The sequence below is a fragment of the Chlamydotis macqueenii genome, chromosome 16 (assembly GCF_036417535.1).
Source record: "Chlamydotis macqueenii isolate bChlMac1 chromosome 16, bChlMac1.mat, whole genome shotgun sequence".
Lineage (NCBI taxonomy): Eukaryota > Metazoa > Chordata > Aves > Otidiformes > Otididae > Chlamydotis > Chlamydotis macqueenii.
This window is the reverse complement of record NC_141571.1, coordinates 16,097,462-16,114,664: the sequence shown is the minus strand read 5'-3', so window position 1 is coordinate 16,114,664 and position 17,203 is coordinate 16,097,462. Positions and strand designations below refer to the sequence as shown.

At 67.6% G+C, this 17,203-nt stretch overlaps 1 protein-coding gene across 1 annotated transcript; it reads right to left on the bottom strand.

Annotated features, from left to right (window-relative positions):
* Nucleotides 1-492: 492 nt before the first annotated feature.
* On the bottom strand, nucleotides 493-15,318 carry KIAA1755 (KIAA1755 ortholog). The gene is made up of 15 exons (XM_086761081.1): nucleotides 15,049-15,318; nucleotides 13,679-13,768; nucleotides 10,085-10,282; nucleotides 8,355-9,618; nucleotides 8,082-8,246; nucleotides 7,412-7,535; nucleotides 6,974-7,067; nucleotides 5,836-5,922; nucleotides 5,114-5,230; nucleotides 4,697-4,795; nucleotides 4,394-4,542; nucleotides 3,322-3,460; nucleotides 2,923-3,045; nucleotides 2,018-2,209; nucleotides 493-1,938 (listed from the first exon to the last, which is right to left on the bottom strand). Exons 1-15 carry the CDS (start codon nucleotides 15,316-15,318, stop codon nucleotides 994-996), a joined length of 4,056 nt encoding a protein of 1,351 aa, XP_086617207.1. The 3' UTR covers nucleotides 493-993.
* Between the last annotated feature and the right edge of the window lie 1,885 nt (nucleotides 15,319-17,203).

Sequence of the window (17,203 nt, the reverse complement as noted above, 5' to 3'; positions counted from 1 at the left end):
CTGTCTCTTGATTAGCTGACGATGCGGCGGGGGTGGTGGGCAGCGCAGCGCCCTGGCCCGGACAGCCCATCCCCACCCGGCTTCACCTGCTCCTGGGTGCCCAAACGGGCAGCACGGCTCGGCGGGATGCATCCGCGGGGACGGGATCCCCGGCCGCTTCAGGCGGCAATTGGTGAGGTGGCACCCAGCTCAGCCGGCTCCCCGAGCCTTTGGGACAGCGTGTTCCCAACAAGCGGGGAGGCTGGGCACCAGGAGGGGACAAGATGGGGGTGAGAGCTGGAGGCAGGCATTTCTTTAAACCCGAGGAAAAGGAGAGGGACTCATGGCAGCGGGGCAGGGCAGACCCGGGGCGAGGCAGCAGCGGCTCTCGCGGTGGCACCGGCCGCCCCTTGGCGCGGGGCTGGGGTGGCGGCGAGGAGCCCGGGCGAGCAGACCAGCACTTGGCTCTCAGCAGGATGCGGCTTTTTGTCCTGCTCTGCGAAGACCACGCCGGGCGCTTCCCTTCAGGTTTATTGACGTTAATAATGTTAGTGCCATGTTAACCAGTGCACCTGAACAAAATCGCTGTCGCCCGGCCAGGGCTGCAGCAGCGCAGGGGCCCGTGAAATTGCCCGGCAGAGAGGGGAGCACAGCAGGGCCGGCGTGCAGAAACGCCCGGGCACAGGTCTGTGTTCCCGCGGGATGCTCCGAGTGTAGCTGCTGATTGCTGGGAACCCTCGAGCTGTCCTGACGCAAACCTGGTGCTCGTAGGGATAAGGGCACTGCAGGCGAGAACTGATAACCCAGCAGGTTATCACCGCGCCTGCTGCGGCCGGGGACGGGCCTGCTGCCGCTCCGTGGCAGGCTGGGCGCTGAGGACAGGGAACCGAAGGACTCCGGGACCCGGGGCTGGGCAATGGCTCTGAGCATGGGATGTCCCATCCAGTCGGTGGTCGAGACTTCCACAACTGGACAGAACCAGTCCTGGCTGGAAGGGACTGGTTTGACAGGGCTTTAGCTGGACTCTCGACTCCCGGTGCGGTGGTTCTCCAGATAAACAATCTGGGGCAGCTTTTCGGGGGGGCAAGGTGCTCTGGGACTCTGGGGGTCCTGGGGCAAAGCCAGGCTCGCTGCTGGGGCTTCTTCGGTGGAGTTCTGCGAGTCCGAGTCTTCAGAGGAGAAGCTGCTCTGGCTGGAAACCTGGAAGTACTGGGTGGCTTCCCGCTTTGCTGCCGGCGGACCTTGCGTGCCGGGGGCCGAGACAGTCCCGTGGGGCACGGCAGTGGGACGCAACGAGCCAGCACCTGCCAAGCGCGCGCGGGGAGGCAGGGTGAAGGGACGTCTCTGCAGGGGCTGGCCGCCCTCCCCGGCAAGGCATCCTGCTGCTCCGCTCCCAGGTTTTGGGAGGGAGGCGTTAGCAGGGTCGTGGTGGTGAAAGGCACCCTCGCCTTCCGGCCCCGGCCGATAGCGGGGCTGCGGGGAGCTCGGCTCCACACCCAGCGCGGGGCCAGGAACGCTGCCGGCGCAGGGCTGTCCTGGCTCTCGGGCGCTGGGCTCCAGCTGCTCCGCCGTGCCCCGGCCCCCCGACACCGCCGGCTCCGGGCTGGCGGTCGCTTCGCAGACCAGCACTTCCTCGTGAGGGGCTGCAGACCCCGAACCGGGGGCGCTGAGGGCACCTCCCTGCCCCTCGGCTTGCGCTCCCCAGGCCTCCCGCAGCTCTGCCAGCATCTCCTCCAGGACCTGCCGGGTCTCCTGGTACCTGTGCCGTGCCTCGCTCCAGGCTGCCGGCCCCCGGCTGCTCTGCATCCTGCGCACCTGAGCCTTCATCTCCTGCAGCTTCTCCAGGGCAAACTCCGCTGACAGCTTCTGGAAGGAGCTCTGCAGGCACCGCAGCGCCTGGCCCTCCCCGCGCCTCGCCCGGCCCGAGCGCTGCCCGCAGCCCAGCTTCAGCCCCGTGACCTAGGAGAGAAGGCAAGAGCGGCTGCTCGCCCACCTGCCCGGCCGGCACCCGGTCCCATGGGAGAGCCCGCGCACCCACCTTGCTGGAGAACCGGCGCAGCTCCTCCAGCAGCTCCTGCTCGGCCCGCCGCCGCTCCAGCTGCCTGCGGAAGCTCATCAGCTTCGTCCGGAAAAGGGCTGTGGCCACCTGGAAGGGGTCTGCCTCGGGGAAAGCCGCGTCTCGGACCTCAGCCGCCTCCTGACACAGGGCCAGGCCGCGCCGGTACTGAGCCTGCAGGGACAGCAGGAAGGGACAATGCCGCGCTCAGGGACGGCTCCGACCTGCTGTGCTGGGACGCGGTGCAGGGCGAAGCTCTCGGCATCGCTACCAAAGCCGTATGGGAAATGTTTCTGGGCAAGTGAGCAGAAACAAAGGGAATGGGGACTCTCTGCTCTGACCCGGCTTGGCTCAAAATGCATCGTCCTGTCCCGAGTGCCGTCGCCTTGCTTTGGCCCCCCTGCAGTGCACGTAGCTAAAGGGTCCCCGTATCTATGGGCACGGGTGGCGCGCGTCCTTGTCACCGCACTGGTGGGTGTCTGAGGGGCGTCCAGGCTCTGCAGCCCAGCCCTGCAGAGGAAGGGGGCTGCGAAGGACAGACTTTGGGGGGCTGGAATGGCAGCCCCAGCACGCAGCGCCCCAAGGGGCAGCGCGACCCCCCCTCACTGGAGCAAGGCTGCCTGGATGCCCCGCAAAGCTGGCCTGAAAGCTCGGCCCTGCCAGCCTGGGACACCCCGTTTTGCCCAGAAGCCTCGTTCCAAATCCGGGGGATTTGGGCAGATTCCAGCAGCTTCTAATGGCGTTTGTGAGCTTCTAACAGCATTTGTGAGCTTCTAATGGCATTTGGACGTTTCCCTGTGTCAGGCAGGGGCTGGAGCCGCCTGACAGCAGTGCTGGCGGTGATGCCCTAGGGATGAGCGGTACAGAAACGCCCCCTCCGAACGCACCGTTGCCTGGACGAGGAACTCGTTGAACTGCTCGGCCGAGCCCTGGAAGCTGTCGGGGCTCCGCTCCTCGGCGCCCATCTCCTGCAGCCGTGCTGCTGCCTCGCCGTCCAGCCAGCACCCCAGCTGCAAGAGAGAGCGGGCAAGGGTCAGGGCCGCGGCGCTTCCGCAGCACCTCCCCTTCCTTCCCCGACGGGGCGTCCCAGCCCTGGCGTGGTCATGCACAGTCGCCCCGTAATTAAAATCAAAGCTCAGGCAATCCTGCTGTTCTCTGGGCTTCCTTCATCACCAAAAACTGAGGAAATGTGGTAAAACCGCCCAGCCACGGGAACACCACAGAGGACAACTTCACCTTGCTGTGCCCAGAGCGGGGTCTGGCACCATGGGGGATGCCCCTCTCACCTTGCTGAACTCAGCCTCCAGCTCCCGGACCTTTCGGAGGAACTCCAGGCGCTCCAGGCAGCTGTTGGACTGGGACACCAGCTGGTGAAGCTCTTCCTCCAGCTGGCTGTACAGCCCCTCGGCCGACTCCATGCTGGTCCTGGTGGTCGGGGAGGAGAGGGGCCATCAGCGCAGGGAGAGCTGCCGGCTGCGCCTGGAGACGCCGGCCGGGGCAGATCCCCAGCGGGCAGGAGCCTCTGGATAGGGCAGCTCCCGGGAAGCGGGCACGGGTGCGCAGGCAGCCGGGAGCTCAGCGCGTGGACGGGCAGCAACCCAGCGCCTGCGGCAGGCAAGAGCCTGGCTGTTTCCCAGGGCAGGAGCCAACCAAGAGACCTCCTCCCCACCCACGCTGCGCACCCTCAGAGCCCGCCCGGGACACGAGGGCGCTCCCCGGGGTGCGTGGGCAGCGGGCTCCAGGCCCTGTGCGCCGGGCACGCTGCAGCCGAGTGCACCTCCCCGTCCCACGGAGCGAGCTGGTCATCGCAGAACACGGGATGGGAAAGCGCTGGCTGTTGGTGTCGCCCGGCTGAGCGAAGGGTGCAGACGGGAGCCATGGGAGCAGCACTGCCTGCATGCATGGATCGCCGGACGAGCGCAGCATCGCCAGGCACATGCATTGTTGCTGGACACGTGCATCATCGCCGGACGAGCGCAGCGTCGCAGGACACGTGCATCATCGCCGGACGAGCGCGGCGGCGCCGGGGCTTGGCCCCATCTAGTGGCTTTGCCTTAGAGGAGCCTGGAGGGCTCGCTGCAGGCCCCGCTGAGCAGCCCCAGGTCCTGGCCCCGGGGCAGGAGCTCCTCCCAGGGACCCGCGCCTCTTCCCAGCCGGAAGATCTGCCAAGGGCTGTGCGAGACGCGAGCTCCAGGCTCGGAGGGGCTTGGCAGGAGGGAGCGCGGCACTAGCTCCGGGGCGTGCTGGGTGAGCTAGGTGACCGAGCCGTCCCTGGGGAGGTGGCTCTGAGGCCAGCAGAGGAGGACAGGGGTCCCCGGCATTGGCACCCCCCACCTGGTGAAGCCGCCCCGCTCCTACCTGACGTCGGCCGAGGTGCTGAGCCGGGCGGCCTCCCTGCGCAGCCTGGCCAGCACGGCCCCCGCCTCGCGCTGCACGCGCACCAGCTGCGGGTCGCTCAGCACCCTCTGCATCAGCTCCTGGTGCCTCTCGATGCAAGTGGCCACATCCTGCAGACAGAGGGTCGGACACGCGTCTCACCCGGGGCCTCGCCCGGCGGCTCCCACGCCAGCATGGGACGGGCACCTGGGCTGCGCCCCGAGGGACGAGCAAAGGGACACGGGACAGCCCCACGGCTGGGAGAGCCGCGCAACCTGGCACTACCTGCGTCCCGGCCAGCGCGTCGGCGCTCCGCAGCTCCCGGATGCAGCTCCACAGCAGCTCCAACGCCTGCCTGAGGCCGGCCACGAAGGGATGCAGGTTCTGCAGATGGGATACACGGTGGGTCAGCGGGCTGGAGCGGGTGGGGGGGCAGAGCGCCCGCGAGGAGGAGCAGTGCCGGACCAGAGCAGGGAACAGCGTGGGCACTGGGGTAAGGCAGAGGAGGAGGGAGCGTGGAGGCGGGTGGGCAGTTTCGGGCAGGAGCAGACAGGAGGGGGCTGCCCTCCCGGCTCAGAGCTCTCCTTCCCCTTCCCCTCTCCTGGGCTTCCTGGGGATGTCCGTGAGACACGGAAGCGGCGGTGGGGACGGAAGGGCACCGCGCGGATGCGAGGCGATGGCTACCAGCGTGGTAACAGGCACCTGGAAGAACTGAACCCACTCGCCGTGGCAGTAGGGGAAGGCGCCGTCCAGCTCCTGTGTCAGCTGGGAGCTGTCGACATAGCGGCCCAGGGCCTTCAGCGATGCCAGGGTCTCCACCTGCGGGGCACGGGACTCGTCAGCACGGTGGGACCGTGACAGAAACATCCCCAGGGACAGCCTGGAGCAGGGGACACGACCGGCTCCTGCCCTATCCCCCTGCCCCGTTAACCTGTGCAGCGCGGCGTGCCAGCAGCTCCGCTCCGAGCATCTGCTGGCAGCGTCGCGGTGTCTGAATGCATGGGAGAGCGCTGGGACTGCAGCAATCTGCCACGCCGCCTGAGCCAGGGGATCCAGCTCGTTAATATTTCACATTACACTAATTAAACTGAGCAGCACTAAAAGTTCAATAAACCTGTGTCTGGCCACTGGAGGTAACTGGGAAAGCGCTCGGCTGTCCTGGGGCAGCTTTTGCCCACCTGTGCGGTGCGGCGAGCCTGAGGGCAGCGTCTGCCTGTCCCAGCGCGGCCTCTCCCAGCGCCTGGCACTGAGGGGACCTGTCCCAGCGCGGTGCTGCTCTGCCTGGGGTCCCCAAGCGGGGGAACTGGAGTCTCTGGGCGAGGGGATGGAGGGTCCCCCGAGGCAGGAGGCCTGTTTCACCCTAGTTCTGCTCTTCCCACAGGAGACAACGCAGGGACACGAGGAGGGGACAAGGACAGGCTCACCTGCACCCCAGGCAGCCTCTCACGGTGGCCGACCAGCTCCTTCTCGGCCAGCAGCAGCACGGCGTGGATGCAGCCTGGCGAGACACTCTGCGGGAGGCAGGGAGGGGTCACCACGGCAAACACCGAAGCACGGCCCCGAGTTACCCACGGTGATGCTGTGGCTCGGTTGCCCCAGCCGGCTGAGGCCGGTGAGCTCATCACAGAGGAAAAGGCTCCGGAGCTCGCTGGTGTGGGAAAGGGAAACGGGTCGCTCTGGCCATACCCCCCTCCCAACCCCAGCGCCCGGGCAGAATGGACCCCTGGACGGAGCCTCGTGAGCAAACCCCTTCGTTCGCACCAGCAATGCTTCTCCGCGTGAGGAGCATTTGGGCGGCACAGGATTTATCGGACAGGCTGCAACCGAGCCCTGAAGCCCCGAGCGTGCAGAGGCAAAGGGTGCTGTGGGGGATTCCCCTGGCACAGTGCGGGGTGCTCCCGCAGCGCTGCCCGGGCACCGGCACGGACACGCAGCCAGGACAAGGAACGTCGCTGCAGAGCTGATGTGCAGGTGAGCTCAGCTAGCGGGATGCTGAAGGGGTCTGGGGCACGCCGCGGGATCCCACGGGGCTGGGAAGGGACCTCTGGTCCCAAACCACCACGGCTGGCACTGGAGAGCTGGAGAGACGCAAGCACGGGGTGTGAGCTCGGTTCGGGGGCTGGGGGGAAGGGGCGCTCTGTGCCCCCTTGGAGGATGGCCGGCGCCGCTGCAGGCGTGCTCAGAAATGAGAGAGTTGTCGGCAGCTCTGGGAACGGAGCGGCACTTGTTTAGGCGCTGCCAGACCTACAGGGGGTCGGGAGCCAGGACTGGCTGCTGGGGGGGCAGCGGCAAGAGGGACGGGGGTGTTCTAGATCAGCGCAGTGCAGCGCAGGCGGCCGAGAGCTGCCTCGGCAAATCCACGCCGCCACGCTTACGGGTAAAATCAGCGAGCGAGATAAAAGCCGCAGCCTCAGGGACAGCAATGCAGGGGCTGCTGGAGATGCTGCTGCCAGCTGGGGACGGCACCTCGGAGGGACCCCCCCCCGAAGGGCGGCAGCGCTCGCTCCCGGGCAGGGACCCCCCGGCACGTCTGCGGGATGGGCACGCGGAGCCCAGCGTTACCTGGACAGAGCGGAGGGCTGAGAACAGGACGGGAGCCAGTGGCTGCTTCCTGGCATCCACCACCACCGTCAGCCCGCTGTCCTTCGCTTCTCGCCTGGCAAGGGGAAACACCGTGAGCAGGAGGCAGCTTGCGTTAGAAGCAGCTGGAAAAAGCGGGGGTCCCTCCCCTCGGGCAGGACCTGCTCGAATCCCCCTGCCGTGGCTCTGGGCATGGGGGCAGGCAGGGCCCGGCGGCTGCAGGCAATGCCGTCCCTGTGGGACGCCCTGATGCACGGCACGGGGTGCCCAGGGCTGGCTGCACGCGTGGACGCAGTGGGCAGTGCGCAGGGTGTCCCTGCAGCAGCGTGTGTGGGATGCTGCACGTCCGTCCCCGGCCTGGGGGCTGCCTGGGACCCCCGAAGCAGGCGGGGGGTCACGGCAGACCCTCCCGGCCCTTACCTGGGGAGGGAGCAGAGGTAGAGGATGAGCCTCGCCAGCTCGGCGGCCGAGCACCACGCAGCCCCCCAGGCGCTGCCGCTGGTGGTCACCTGGAGCAGGGCCCTGCCCAGCCTGTCCGAGCTCCCTGCGGGGAAAGGGCGAGTGACCCCTCCTGCCGCTGCCCACCGCCCGCACACCCCGGCCCGAGCGACCCCCGAGGGGGGCTCAGCCCAGGTTAATCCTGCGCAGCTGCGGCACATCCAGTGCCACCCCGGTGCCGCCTCCCCCAGCCCCTCCGGAGCAGCAGCGCCAGCGCGTGAGGGCTCTCGGCACGAATGCCAGCCCTGGAAATGCTAGGGCAGAGCTGCTGGGGACATTTTTCCTGAGAAAAAGATGGGTTTTGTCACCGTTTTCCAGTTCTTGGGAAAAGGAAGAAGCCAAATGTTCAGTGTTTGGCAGCTAAAAGCCGAACGGCTTCACTGGTGAGGAATGGTGTGGGAGGGCTGGCCGCAGCTGGGAGCCAGGCAGCTGCTCGGAGCAGACTGCTTGTTTTTATGTTTTTAATTTTTTTTCCCAGCTGAAAGGAAATTTTTGGCTTGGGGGCTTTCTGGCCTCCAGCAAAGCCCTAACCCTTCCTCCAGAACAGCCCCTCCAGCAGCACGGCGCCTTCCCTGCGAGGGTCCCACGGTACCTGGCAGGCACACGATGCCCGAGCGCAGCAGCCCCGCGTGCAGGTCCTGCCAGGCCGGCGGCTCCCGGCCAGGGGTGCCGGCTCCGGGCGCAGGGGGTCTGTTCTTGCAGCGGGTGCTTTCCGGGGACCGCTCCTCCACGGGGGCAGCGGCTGCCGCATCTGTACCTGCCAGCAGGGACAGAGCAGAGAGGAGCTGGCGATGCGCAGCGAGGCAGAGAAACGCGAAAGCCCCCGCGAAGCCCAGGCAGGCGCTGCGCCCCGCTCGGACTTTACCTTTCCCGGGTGCCTTGGCTCTGCCCATCCGGGGAGAGCAGATGGCAGACATCTTCTTCCAGCCCCCTTCATGCTGGCTGGTGGGTTTTTCATCCCCGGGGGCTGCCCCGAGCCGTGCGCCCTTCAGGAAGGAGAACTTGTGGCTGGAGCCTGGGGGGGCCTGGGGGCTGCCCTGCCGCACCAGTGCCTCCCCCTGCACCCCAGGACTCGCTCGGTGGGGCCGGTGGGCGAGGAGCGTGGGGCTGCCAGCCCCTGGCCCGTGCTGCGTGAGGGTCTCACGGAGGGTGGCGGGGGGCGGCGTGGGGCCGGGGCCGTCCGGCTCCTCCAGGATGGCTGCCATCAGCCCGGGGCCGAGGCTCACCGGGTTCTGCAGCGCGGCCAGGTAGGAGTCGCGGTGGCGGCACCGCGGGCCGTGTGGCCCCGGCTGCCGGCTCTGCTTCCTCCCCAGGCACGGGCTGCAGGGCTCCTCCTCAGAGCTCGACGCTTGCCCGCAGGGCCACGCGTCTGTCCCCGGCGCCCCGTTCGCCCAGGGGAGCATCGCCTCTGCCCCAGCCCCCGTCGGCCCCGGGGGGCGGGCAGGCGGCAGGGACCTGGCCAGGAGGTCCAGCTGCTCCTGGGACAGCTCCAGCAGGTCCACATACTCGCCCTCCAGGTTCTGGCTGACGATCTCGCAGAGGCTGGGCATGGCCAGTGTGGCCGGCTTCTTCCGCAGCCCAGCCTGGTCCACCTTGATCAGTCCCGGGTACCTTCCCTGGCTCAGCTTCCCAGAGGTGACTCTGCAGCCTGGGACGGTGCCCGCGACGTTGCTGTAGGTCACCAGAGTGTCCCCCGTGCCGCGGGGCACAGGCACGCTGGGTGCCGCTGGCTCGGCTGCGGGATCATCGGCTGCAGCCCTGGGCTTGTCGATGAACTCCGGCGTGGCGATCTTGCTCCACGGCAGCGGGGCGATGCCGTTCTCGGTGGCCACCAGGCAGGTGTGCAGGGGGGCCCTGGCCCGGTCGCCGTTGATCTCCTCCAGCCACTCGTTGGTGAAGAGCAGCGCATAGGCGGCCTCGGGGACGGGCGTCTCCTCCACCATGCGCAGGTCCCGGGAGAGGTGCTTGACGGTGATGCGCGCCGAGTGCTCCTCGCAGGGCTCCGCTTGCAGGTAGAAGTCCCCGGGGCGCAGCAGGAGAGGGTTGAGCGGCGCGAGGTGGACGACCACTTTCTCGTGAAGACACAAGGGCCAGCCTTCGTGGAGGAAGATGCAGTTAAAGTAGGGAGCCTGGGAGGGAGGAAGAACGCAGCGTGTAAGCGAGAGTCCCCTCCTGGCCAGCCCCGCGTGCTCTCGCTGCCCGGCTCTGCGCTTCCCACAACGGGGACTGAAGAGCCCGGTGACCCGATGGGATGGCCCTGAGCAGAGCCACAGCAGGGCACACTGCAAGCCCACCCCAAGCCTGCGGCTGTTCCTGGGGTGCTGCGTGCTCCCCCTGTGCTAATAGAGGGGGAAACCCTGCCGGAGCCTCTCCAGCGGTGAGACAAGGTGACCTGGGGGTCCCCCTGCCCTTCTCATGGGGACCGCGCGCGCCGGGCTCTGTGCTGGAGCCATCCCGGGGAGCGGGGCACATCACGGTCCCCTCTGCGGAGAGGGGACGGGGCAGGAAGGGAGCCTGCTGTCCGGCGCAGGGCACGGCCATGCAGGCGTTGAGGCAAACCGCCCTGGCACAGCACCGCGGCACGCGTGGGCTTACGCAGGCTGCCTGCCGCACGTGCTCGAAGAGGCGCTTGGCCGGGATGAGGAACTGGAGCAGGCAGCAGAGCCCGTCACCCCGGTAGCTGGTCTCCAGCAGCCGAAACACCTGGCCCAGGACCGTGGGGGCCGTGGCTTCGAAGGGCGGGTAGAGGGCCTGGAGGGCACTCTGCACCGCCGCGTCCAGCGAGCCGGCGTCCTGCGGGGGAAAAGCGTCACTGGTGGGAAGAGCGGCCTCGCAACGGGACGCTGCGTCGCGCCTGCAGAGCCCGCACCCGCCATCCCGCGCTGCACCGCGCCTCTGCCGGGTCCCTGGCACGGCAACGCCGCCGAGCTCGGGGGGCTGCAAGCCTTCCTGCACTGGAAACTGGGGAGGAACTGGGTGCGGAGGACACCAAGCACCGCGCAGCCAGGGGCACGAGCGTGGCTGGGTCTGGTTCCCAGCATTGGGCCGCGGTTTGAGGAGCCTCGAAACCCAGGGGTTAAGCCGAGCCAGCCGTGGAGCGTGGGGATGTGGGAGCTGGCTGCAGGAATGCAGCGCATGGGAGGAAGGACAAACAGCTGAAGATGCATAGGGTGCTTTGGTTCAGACTCATCGCTGAATTCGCCGAACTCCAGATTACTCCTCCGAGCATTTTCTGGGAAGTGCTCTCCCGGGTTACAGCCCCCTCCCCTGTGCCGCTTCCAGATGGGGCGAGGACGCCGGTTTGGTGCCACCCGTGACCTGGCAGTTCTGCGCTTGCTTCCCCCAGCTTTGCAGGCGACGTCGGCTGCGCAGACCCGGCTGGCACAGCGGATGCGCGCAGGGAAGGATCAGATGGCTCCCGTTAAATCCCAGCTGCGCTACAGGCGGCGCGGGGCTGACTCTGGACATGGCTGCCAACAGCAGCCCGGCACCGAGTGGGAAAGACAGAGACGTCGCCAGCTGCTTGAGGTGCATTTCTGCGGGAGAGGCTCTGACAGAGAACAAACCAGGAGGGGCCCGTGCCCGGGGACTGGGTGGGCAAAGCCGGGCCCATCACCCAAGGCTGGGCTCCAGATTTGATGGAGTGGCCACAGGGATGAGCGTCCTGGCAGCTGGGGCAGGGTGAAGGTGGGATTAGCGGAAGGTGGGATTAGCGGAAGGTGGGATTAGCGGAAGGTGAGCATTGGTTTCAGGCAGCTAATCCCTGGCCTGGGAGCCTATATGGAGACAAAGTGGCCTCGGTTAATTCAGCTTAATTAGCTTTAATGCGCTTTAGATAAAGCACTTTGCAGTCACGCTTTGGTTAATTCCTCTTGACTTTTTCTCCGTGTCTCCACACAGCGATCCCCTGCCCTTGGGCGGGGCAGGAGGAGAGAGACCCTTCGTGGTGCCCTGATCCGCAGCACGTTCCCCTGCCAGGCTTTCTGCCGTGGGACCGCCGGTCTTCTCACGCTTGGTCTTGCTCTGCACAATGCCTTGGAGGGACGGGAGACCTTGCTCTGGTAAAGCCCCGCTCCTCGCTCTGCCTTGTTCCCCAGGGGCCCCGGCGCAGCCGCCCGCTGCCAGGTGCCGAATCCGGCTGGGCGCCCGGCACCACCGAGCTCGGCTACTTCCCTGCCCCAGCACGGAGGTGAGGAGCCGCCATCCGTGGGATCCATCCAGCTCCTCACGCTGCTGCGGGAGATGGGCCAGCACCGCCCGCGCTGGCCTTCGCCAGAGCCCGCTGCCCAGAGTCACCCTTGCACAGCCCTGGCACATCCCAAAACCAGCGCTTTTGAAACCCAGCGAACCTCTTGCTGAGCTTGGGTGGCACTGAGAAAAGGCAAAGAAAACAGAAAGAGAAGCCCTGTCCCCTGAGACTGGGGCTGCTGGGGCTCCGCTCTGGGCAGGCTGTGTCGTGGGGCGACCAGCAGCCCCAAACCGGCCGTGCCCTGGCTCGGCCCCGCTGGCGGGGAGGGCTTTGTGGGGCAGGGGGGCGCAGACCGTGGTCTGACGGGGCCAAGGCGCAGGCTTCCAGCAGCCCTATCGCACACCCGCCGTTTCCCCAAACCCCAGCAGCCCGGCAGTCTTGCACCTTGGCGGCTGGGGAGAAACGCCCCCAGTTTGGGTAAACGGGCTGGACGAACTCAGGGCATCCGGGGGAGAGGGCAGCCCTGCAGCAGGGGCAAAAAGGAAAAGCTTCCAAATCACCAGAGAAACCCCACAGCAAAGGGACGCGCTGGAGGATGGATCGACTGAAAAAACAAAGCCGCTCCCCTGCCAATAGAATAAAAACGCCCGGGACTCGGTCCAGCAGCCGGGGCCGCGTGAGCCAGCGTCGGGAGAGAACTCCCAGCTGATGGAGGCACCGGACGCCGCCTGCCTTGTGCCGGGGAACATTTTGGCCTGGAATGACTGCAAATGTTTTTGTTAGGTGTCACACAGCACTTCATCACAGGGGGAGGATTTTGGGGCAAGCACGGCGCAGCGGCTCCGTGTGCGTGGGAGAAGCCGAGGCCGGGCTGGCCGGCGAGCCGTTAGAAATCCAAAAGCAACCGATGAGTCCACGTCCCTCCGCCAGCTGCGAGGGAGCGCAGAACCGAAACAAAAGGTATCCGGGAGCATAAGGAGATTTACATTTGCAAAGCTATTCCCGTTTTAATAAGCCAAGGGGCTGTTAAATAGAGACGGATATCTCTCCCCAAATACCCGTATATTTTAACGTGGTTTACACCCACACGACGAGCGGGGCTGTGGTGTTCCGGGGCTGTGAAGTTGTTTAAGTCATACCCAAAGCCACAGAGTGACTCAGCTCTGTCTCCTCTCCCTCCTGCTCAGGAAGGAGTGAGGTCTTGAGCGCCGAGACCAGCCCTGAATAACAATTCCTCTCCCTCTCCTGCAGCTCTCGCTGTCAGCGGCTTTGCTGCAAACGCTAACAAACAGCCCCAGCCCGGCGGAGCAGGAGGCACAGCATCGCCCCGGAGCCGGCTGCGGAGGCAGAGAGGGTGGCCAGCCCAGGGACGAGCCGCCGAGCGTCCCGTACCTGCGCGCCAGGCACAGTCCACGCAGCAGTGCCCACCGCACCCCACGCCCCTGCCACACTCTGCCGTGATGTTTAAGCATCGCAGGCTGCAGCCCGCATGCGCCTGCCCGAATGGCTGATGGCCACCTGTGCCTTCGCCCCCGGCCTCCGCCATCATGCCCAACCTCCGTTTTCATCCCCAGCCTCCGCCTTCACACTTTATCTCTGCCATTGCCCCGGCCTCTCCCTTCGCCCCAGCCTCCGCCTTCGCACCTGATCTTTTCACATCCCGGTTTCCGCCGTCGCACCCGGCCTCCACCTTCGCCCCCGATGTCAGCCATCGCGCCTGACCTCTGCCATTGCATCTGATCTCTGCCTTCGCCCCAACCTCTGCCTTCGCACCTGATCTCCACCTTCACACCCAGCTTCTGCCATCACGCCCGGCCTCCGCCTTCACACCTAATCTCTGCCATCGCCCCCAGCCCCCGCCGCCCGCCCGGTGCAGCAGCGGGCCGGGGCCCGGCAGGTGCGGAGGGGCCGGCGGCGGGCGGGGAGGGGCAGGGGCAGGGGAGGGGAGGGGAGGGGCAGGGGCAGGGGCAGGGGCAGGGGCAGGGGGGCCGAGCAGTTACCATCGCCACCGGGAGCGGCGGGGGCCGGGCGGCGCTCCCCTCCCTCGTCCAGGCCGCTCCCGGGCCGCTCTGCCCGCCGCCGTGCAGCTTCTGGGGGAAAAAAAAAAAAAAAAGGAAAAAAAAAAAAAGGAGAAAGAAAGAAAAGGCGAAGAAAGAGCGAGGGCGGCGGGGCGGGCCGGGGGAGGGGGCTGGCGGGGGCGGCTCGGCCGCGAGCGGCGCGGGGCCGGGGGGCCGGGCCGGAGCGAGAACTGGCCCCTCCCGGGGAGCAGCCCCCCCGCCTCCAGGTGTCCTCGGGGCGGGGCCCGCTAAGTCCCCCGAGGGGGCGAGACCGCTGGACTAAAAAGACCCGCGGGGGTTGGGGAGGGGGGAGCAGTCCCCGGCCGGTCCCGCCCCGTCCCGTGCGGCAGGGCCGCTCCGCCTCCCCCCCATCCGCTCCCCGGCTGGGAGACCCCGCACAGCTGCGGGGGGGGGGCTGCGCGTGCATCCGTGCAGCATGCGGGATTGGTGGCGGCGTCGGTGGGGGCCGTCGGGGCTGGTGGGGGCGCGCAGCCTGCGCTCAGCCCTCGTCGCGGGACCGGCCTCGGAGCCCGGCGGGCGAGGCGCGTCTGTGGGGCCGCCGCGGCCGCTCCGGCGGCGCCGAGTTCTTGCTGGGAGCAGAGCTGTGTGCTTGTGAACAGAAGTCGTGCACAAGGAGCCGGCGCCGGCGCCCCAGGCGGGGTCTGTCCGTGCCCCGCCACGGCTGCTCGGCTCCCCCCCCCGCTCTGCTCCCCGCTCGGGCGTTTCCACCGCCGTGTCCGTGGGCACGGGCTCCGGGACGGGACGGGTGGGACGGCCGCAGCGCGGGCCGCAGGCCGCCGGGGCGGTCTCGGTAACGAACGTTTGTCCGGCGATTAGCGAGCGGCCGAGCGACGGGTTGCGGAAGCAATCCGAGCCGGAGGAGGTGCAGCCGGGATGCCGGCGGGGCTGGGGGGGGCGGTGCGAGGGCGGGCTCTGTGCTCCCCCTTCCCCGGAGCCAGCGGCAGCCCTTGCACCGCCCGTGCGGGTCTCGAGGGCTCGGACAGCGGCGGCCGTGCCGAGCGGGCAGGGGCTTGGCCGTGGGGCTGCGGGCTGAGCCCACCGCAGGGCTCTGGACCCACCAGCACCGCAGGGCTCCGCGCAGGGCTGGCCCTCCGCTCAAACGCACTCCAGCCATCCGCCCCGCATCCCTAATGCAAACTGGGGCCCGCTGGGCCAGCTCTTCCCTTCCCCACCAGCAGCCAATTGCTCCTTTACCTGTGTTCGCTCACGCACCCTGCTCCAGCCTTTGTACAGCTGCCCCGCATGAGGGGAGCGTGAGCTCACGCTCTGGCCGGCTGTCATTGCCTGGTTACCTCTGAAGTGAGCCCCAGAACGCGCTTTGGCTCGTGCACCTTCCGAAAGATGCCGGGGCTGGGTGCAGCACGGCTGAGGGGGTCCCGCACCAGCAGGTAGGATCCCTCCGTGGCCCCCGTGAGCCGGAGGGGAGGGATGCGCAGTCGAGCCCGGTGGGACCCCGGCACTGCGGGGCGTCCCAGGGCAGCAGCCCCCAGCTGTGCTGAGCGAGAGTGCGGCTGGGTCTGGCCCTGCACCCCCGGGGCACCCCAAAGCTCAGGGCTCCCCATGCCGTCCCGCCACCCTGAGCCAGCGAGGCTTGGTGCTGGGGACCAAGCCTGCCCGGCAAAAGGCAGAGCTCCCGGGTGCCCCCGTGGCCCCTGACCCGTGAGCTCAGCTGGCTCTTTTGCTCCCTTTCTCCATGTCCCGTTTGTCCCGCGCAGCTGCTGGGACAGGCTCCCGCCCTGCCCCTCCGCCGGCACAGAGCCACCATTCAGCTCCCCCCAGGCTCTGCCCGAGGTCACCATTCCTGCATTTTTATTTTTACTTTTCTGCAAAATCGTCCCCCTCAGCTCTCCGCATCCGCTTTTGTCTCCCGGCAGGCTCCCAGACCTCGTGTCGCAAGCCGGCGTGCTGCGAGGGGAGCCCACAGTCTTGGCCAACGGCAGCCCTCCGCGGGCCGAGAGGACGCCCAGGCTGCAATGCTGGTCCCGGGGGACTCCCGGACGTCACCGGGACGTTGGGGTGGAGGGAGGGCCAGGATGGTGAGCCCAGCATTGAGGACAGTCTCTGGGGCAGGGCTCCTGCGGGGACCCACATCCCCGCACCCGGGGTCCACAGCTGCTCGCCGTGCCCCGGGGCCCCCGTGGCTTTTTGAGCTCTGGGGTCCCCCATGTTTCTGTTTGCCTGGTTGGATGCAGCGGTCAGGGCTGGCGTCAGCAGTGACCCTGTGCTGGCAGAGAGCCCTCCCGGCCCCGGGAACAGCCAGGGCCGGGTCACGCCGACCCTGCAGCTGGGAAAACAGCAGCGGAGGAGCCCCCGCGCGTCCCCAGCTGTATTTTTAGATACTGCTGGATCGAAGGCTGCTGGGGACTTGCAGGTGACTTGCAATCCCGCCCTCGTGGGAGCGGGCAGGAGCTGTGGCTCCTCTGCACTTTGATGCCGGTGGTGCTTGGCCGAGGTGTGGGGTCCCTGCGGGTCTAGGGAAAACCAGGACCACAGCCCTGCTCTGTTGGTGGCAGTGAACTTGTCCTGGCTGGAAACGGAGAGTGGGAGGTCTTATTTCTGGTTGTGAACTTATCTTTTCCAGTTTTCCCCCAAACCAGGCGGGTCGTTCTTGCTTTTTTTGTGGAGTCCCGGGATTTCCCCTGCGTTTCCCCAGCGCGGTGTTTGCCAGCCCGCAGCTCTGCCCGCAGCTGCTGGTGGAAGCCTGAGGAGTGGCAGCAGCGAGGCCTCTGGCACCAGCACGCGCTGCCCGCACCCCGGGGAATTCCCAGGGCGGTTGTGCTGCCACGGGAAACGGATGTGGCTGGATTTCCTTGCGGAAGGCAAATGTGTCCAAGTGTCCTTCCTTGCTTGCAGCCCAAGGAGCACCAATGCCTGCGGCGCTGCCCTGCATCTGCCGACAGCCGGCGTGGGGACAGCCGGGGCGCAGCCAGCCCTCGCCGGACACTTGCCTGGGAAGGGGCTCGGTGTGGCAGCAGGCCCGAGCTGGCGGCTGCTGGGGATGGAGCAGAGCTGCAGCCCGACGCCGCAGTCCCTGGGGAGCCCCAGCATGCGGCTGTGGGGTGGTTTGGGCCATTGCACCATGCGAGAGATTCAGAAAGAGCTGTGGGCAGGATCGGGATCTGAGTGTGTAGGGGCAGAGGAAGCCCTGACCTGGAGTGTGGGGGGTGGCGTGGGGGCAGCGGGAGGGGGTCCTGACCAGCAGCCCTGGGCCGGAGACAGCCGGCAGCACAGGAGAGGGACCCCATGCAGCTCCCTGCCCTCCTGGCCCCTTGACTCCCATGTGACGATGGCCCTTTCCCACACGTACAGCCCAGCAAACCCCAGCCCGGCCCTGGCAGCCCCGGGGGGAGCGGCCCTTCCCGGCGGAGCAGCCCCCCGCTCCCGGGACTGGCGGGGCAGCCCATCAGGCCAAACCTTTTCCCCCCCGAAGGGTCAGGCAGGGCAGGA

What these genes read in the sequence shown, in the direction of transcription:
- KIAA1755 (XM_086761081.1), bottom strand. Translation starts at nt 15,318, where the DNA reads ATGGGGAGCCCTGAGCTTTGGGGTGCCCCGGGGGTGCAGGGCCAGACC. An exon ending in TTCTGGGGCTCACTTCAGAG is followed by an intron (nt 13,769 to 15,048) that starts GTAACCAGGCAA and finishes TTTTTCCCCCAG; the next exon opens with AAGCTGCACGGCGGCGGGCA. An exon ending in AGAGGCTGCCTGGGGTGCAG is followed by an intron (nt 5,231 to 5,835) that starts GTGAGCCTGTCC and finishes CGTGCCCCGCAG; the next exon opens with GTGGAGACCCTGGCATCGCT.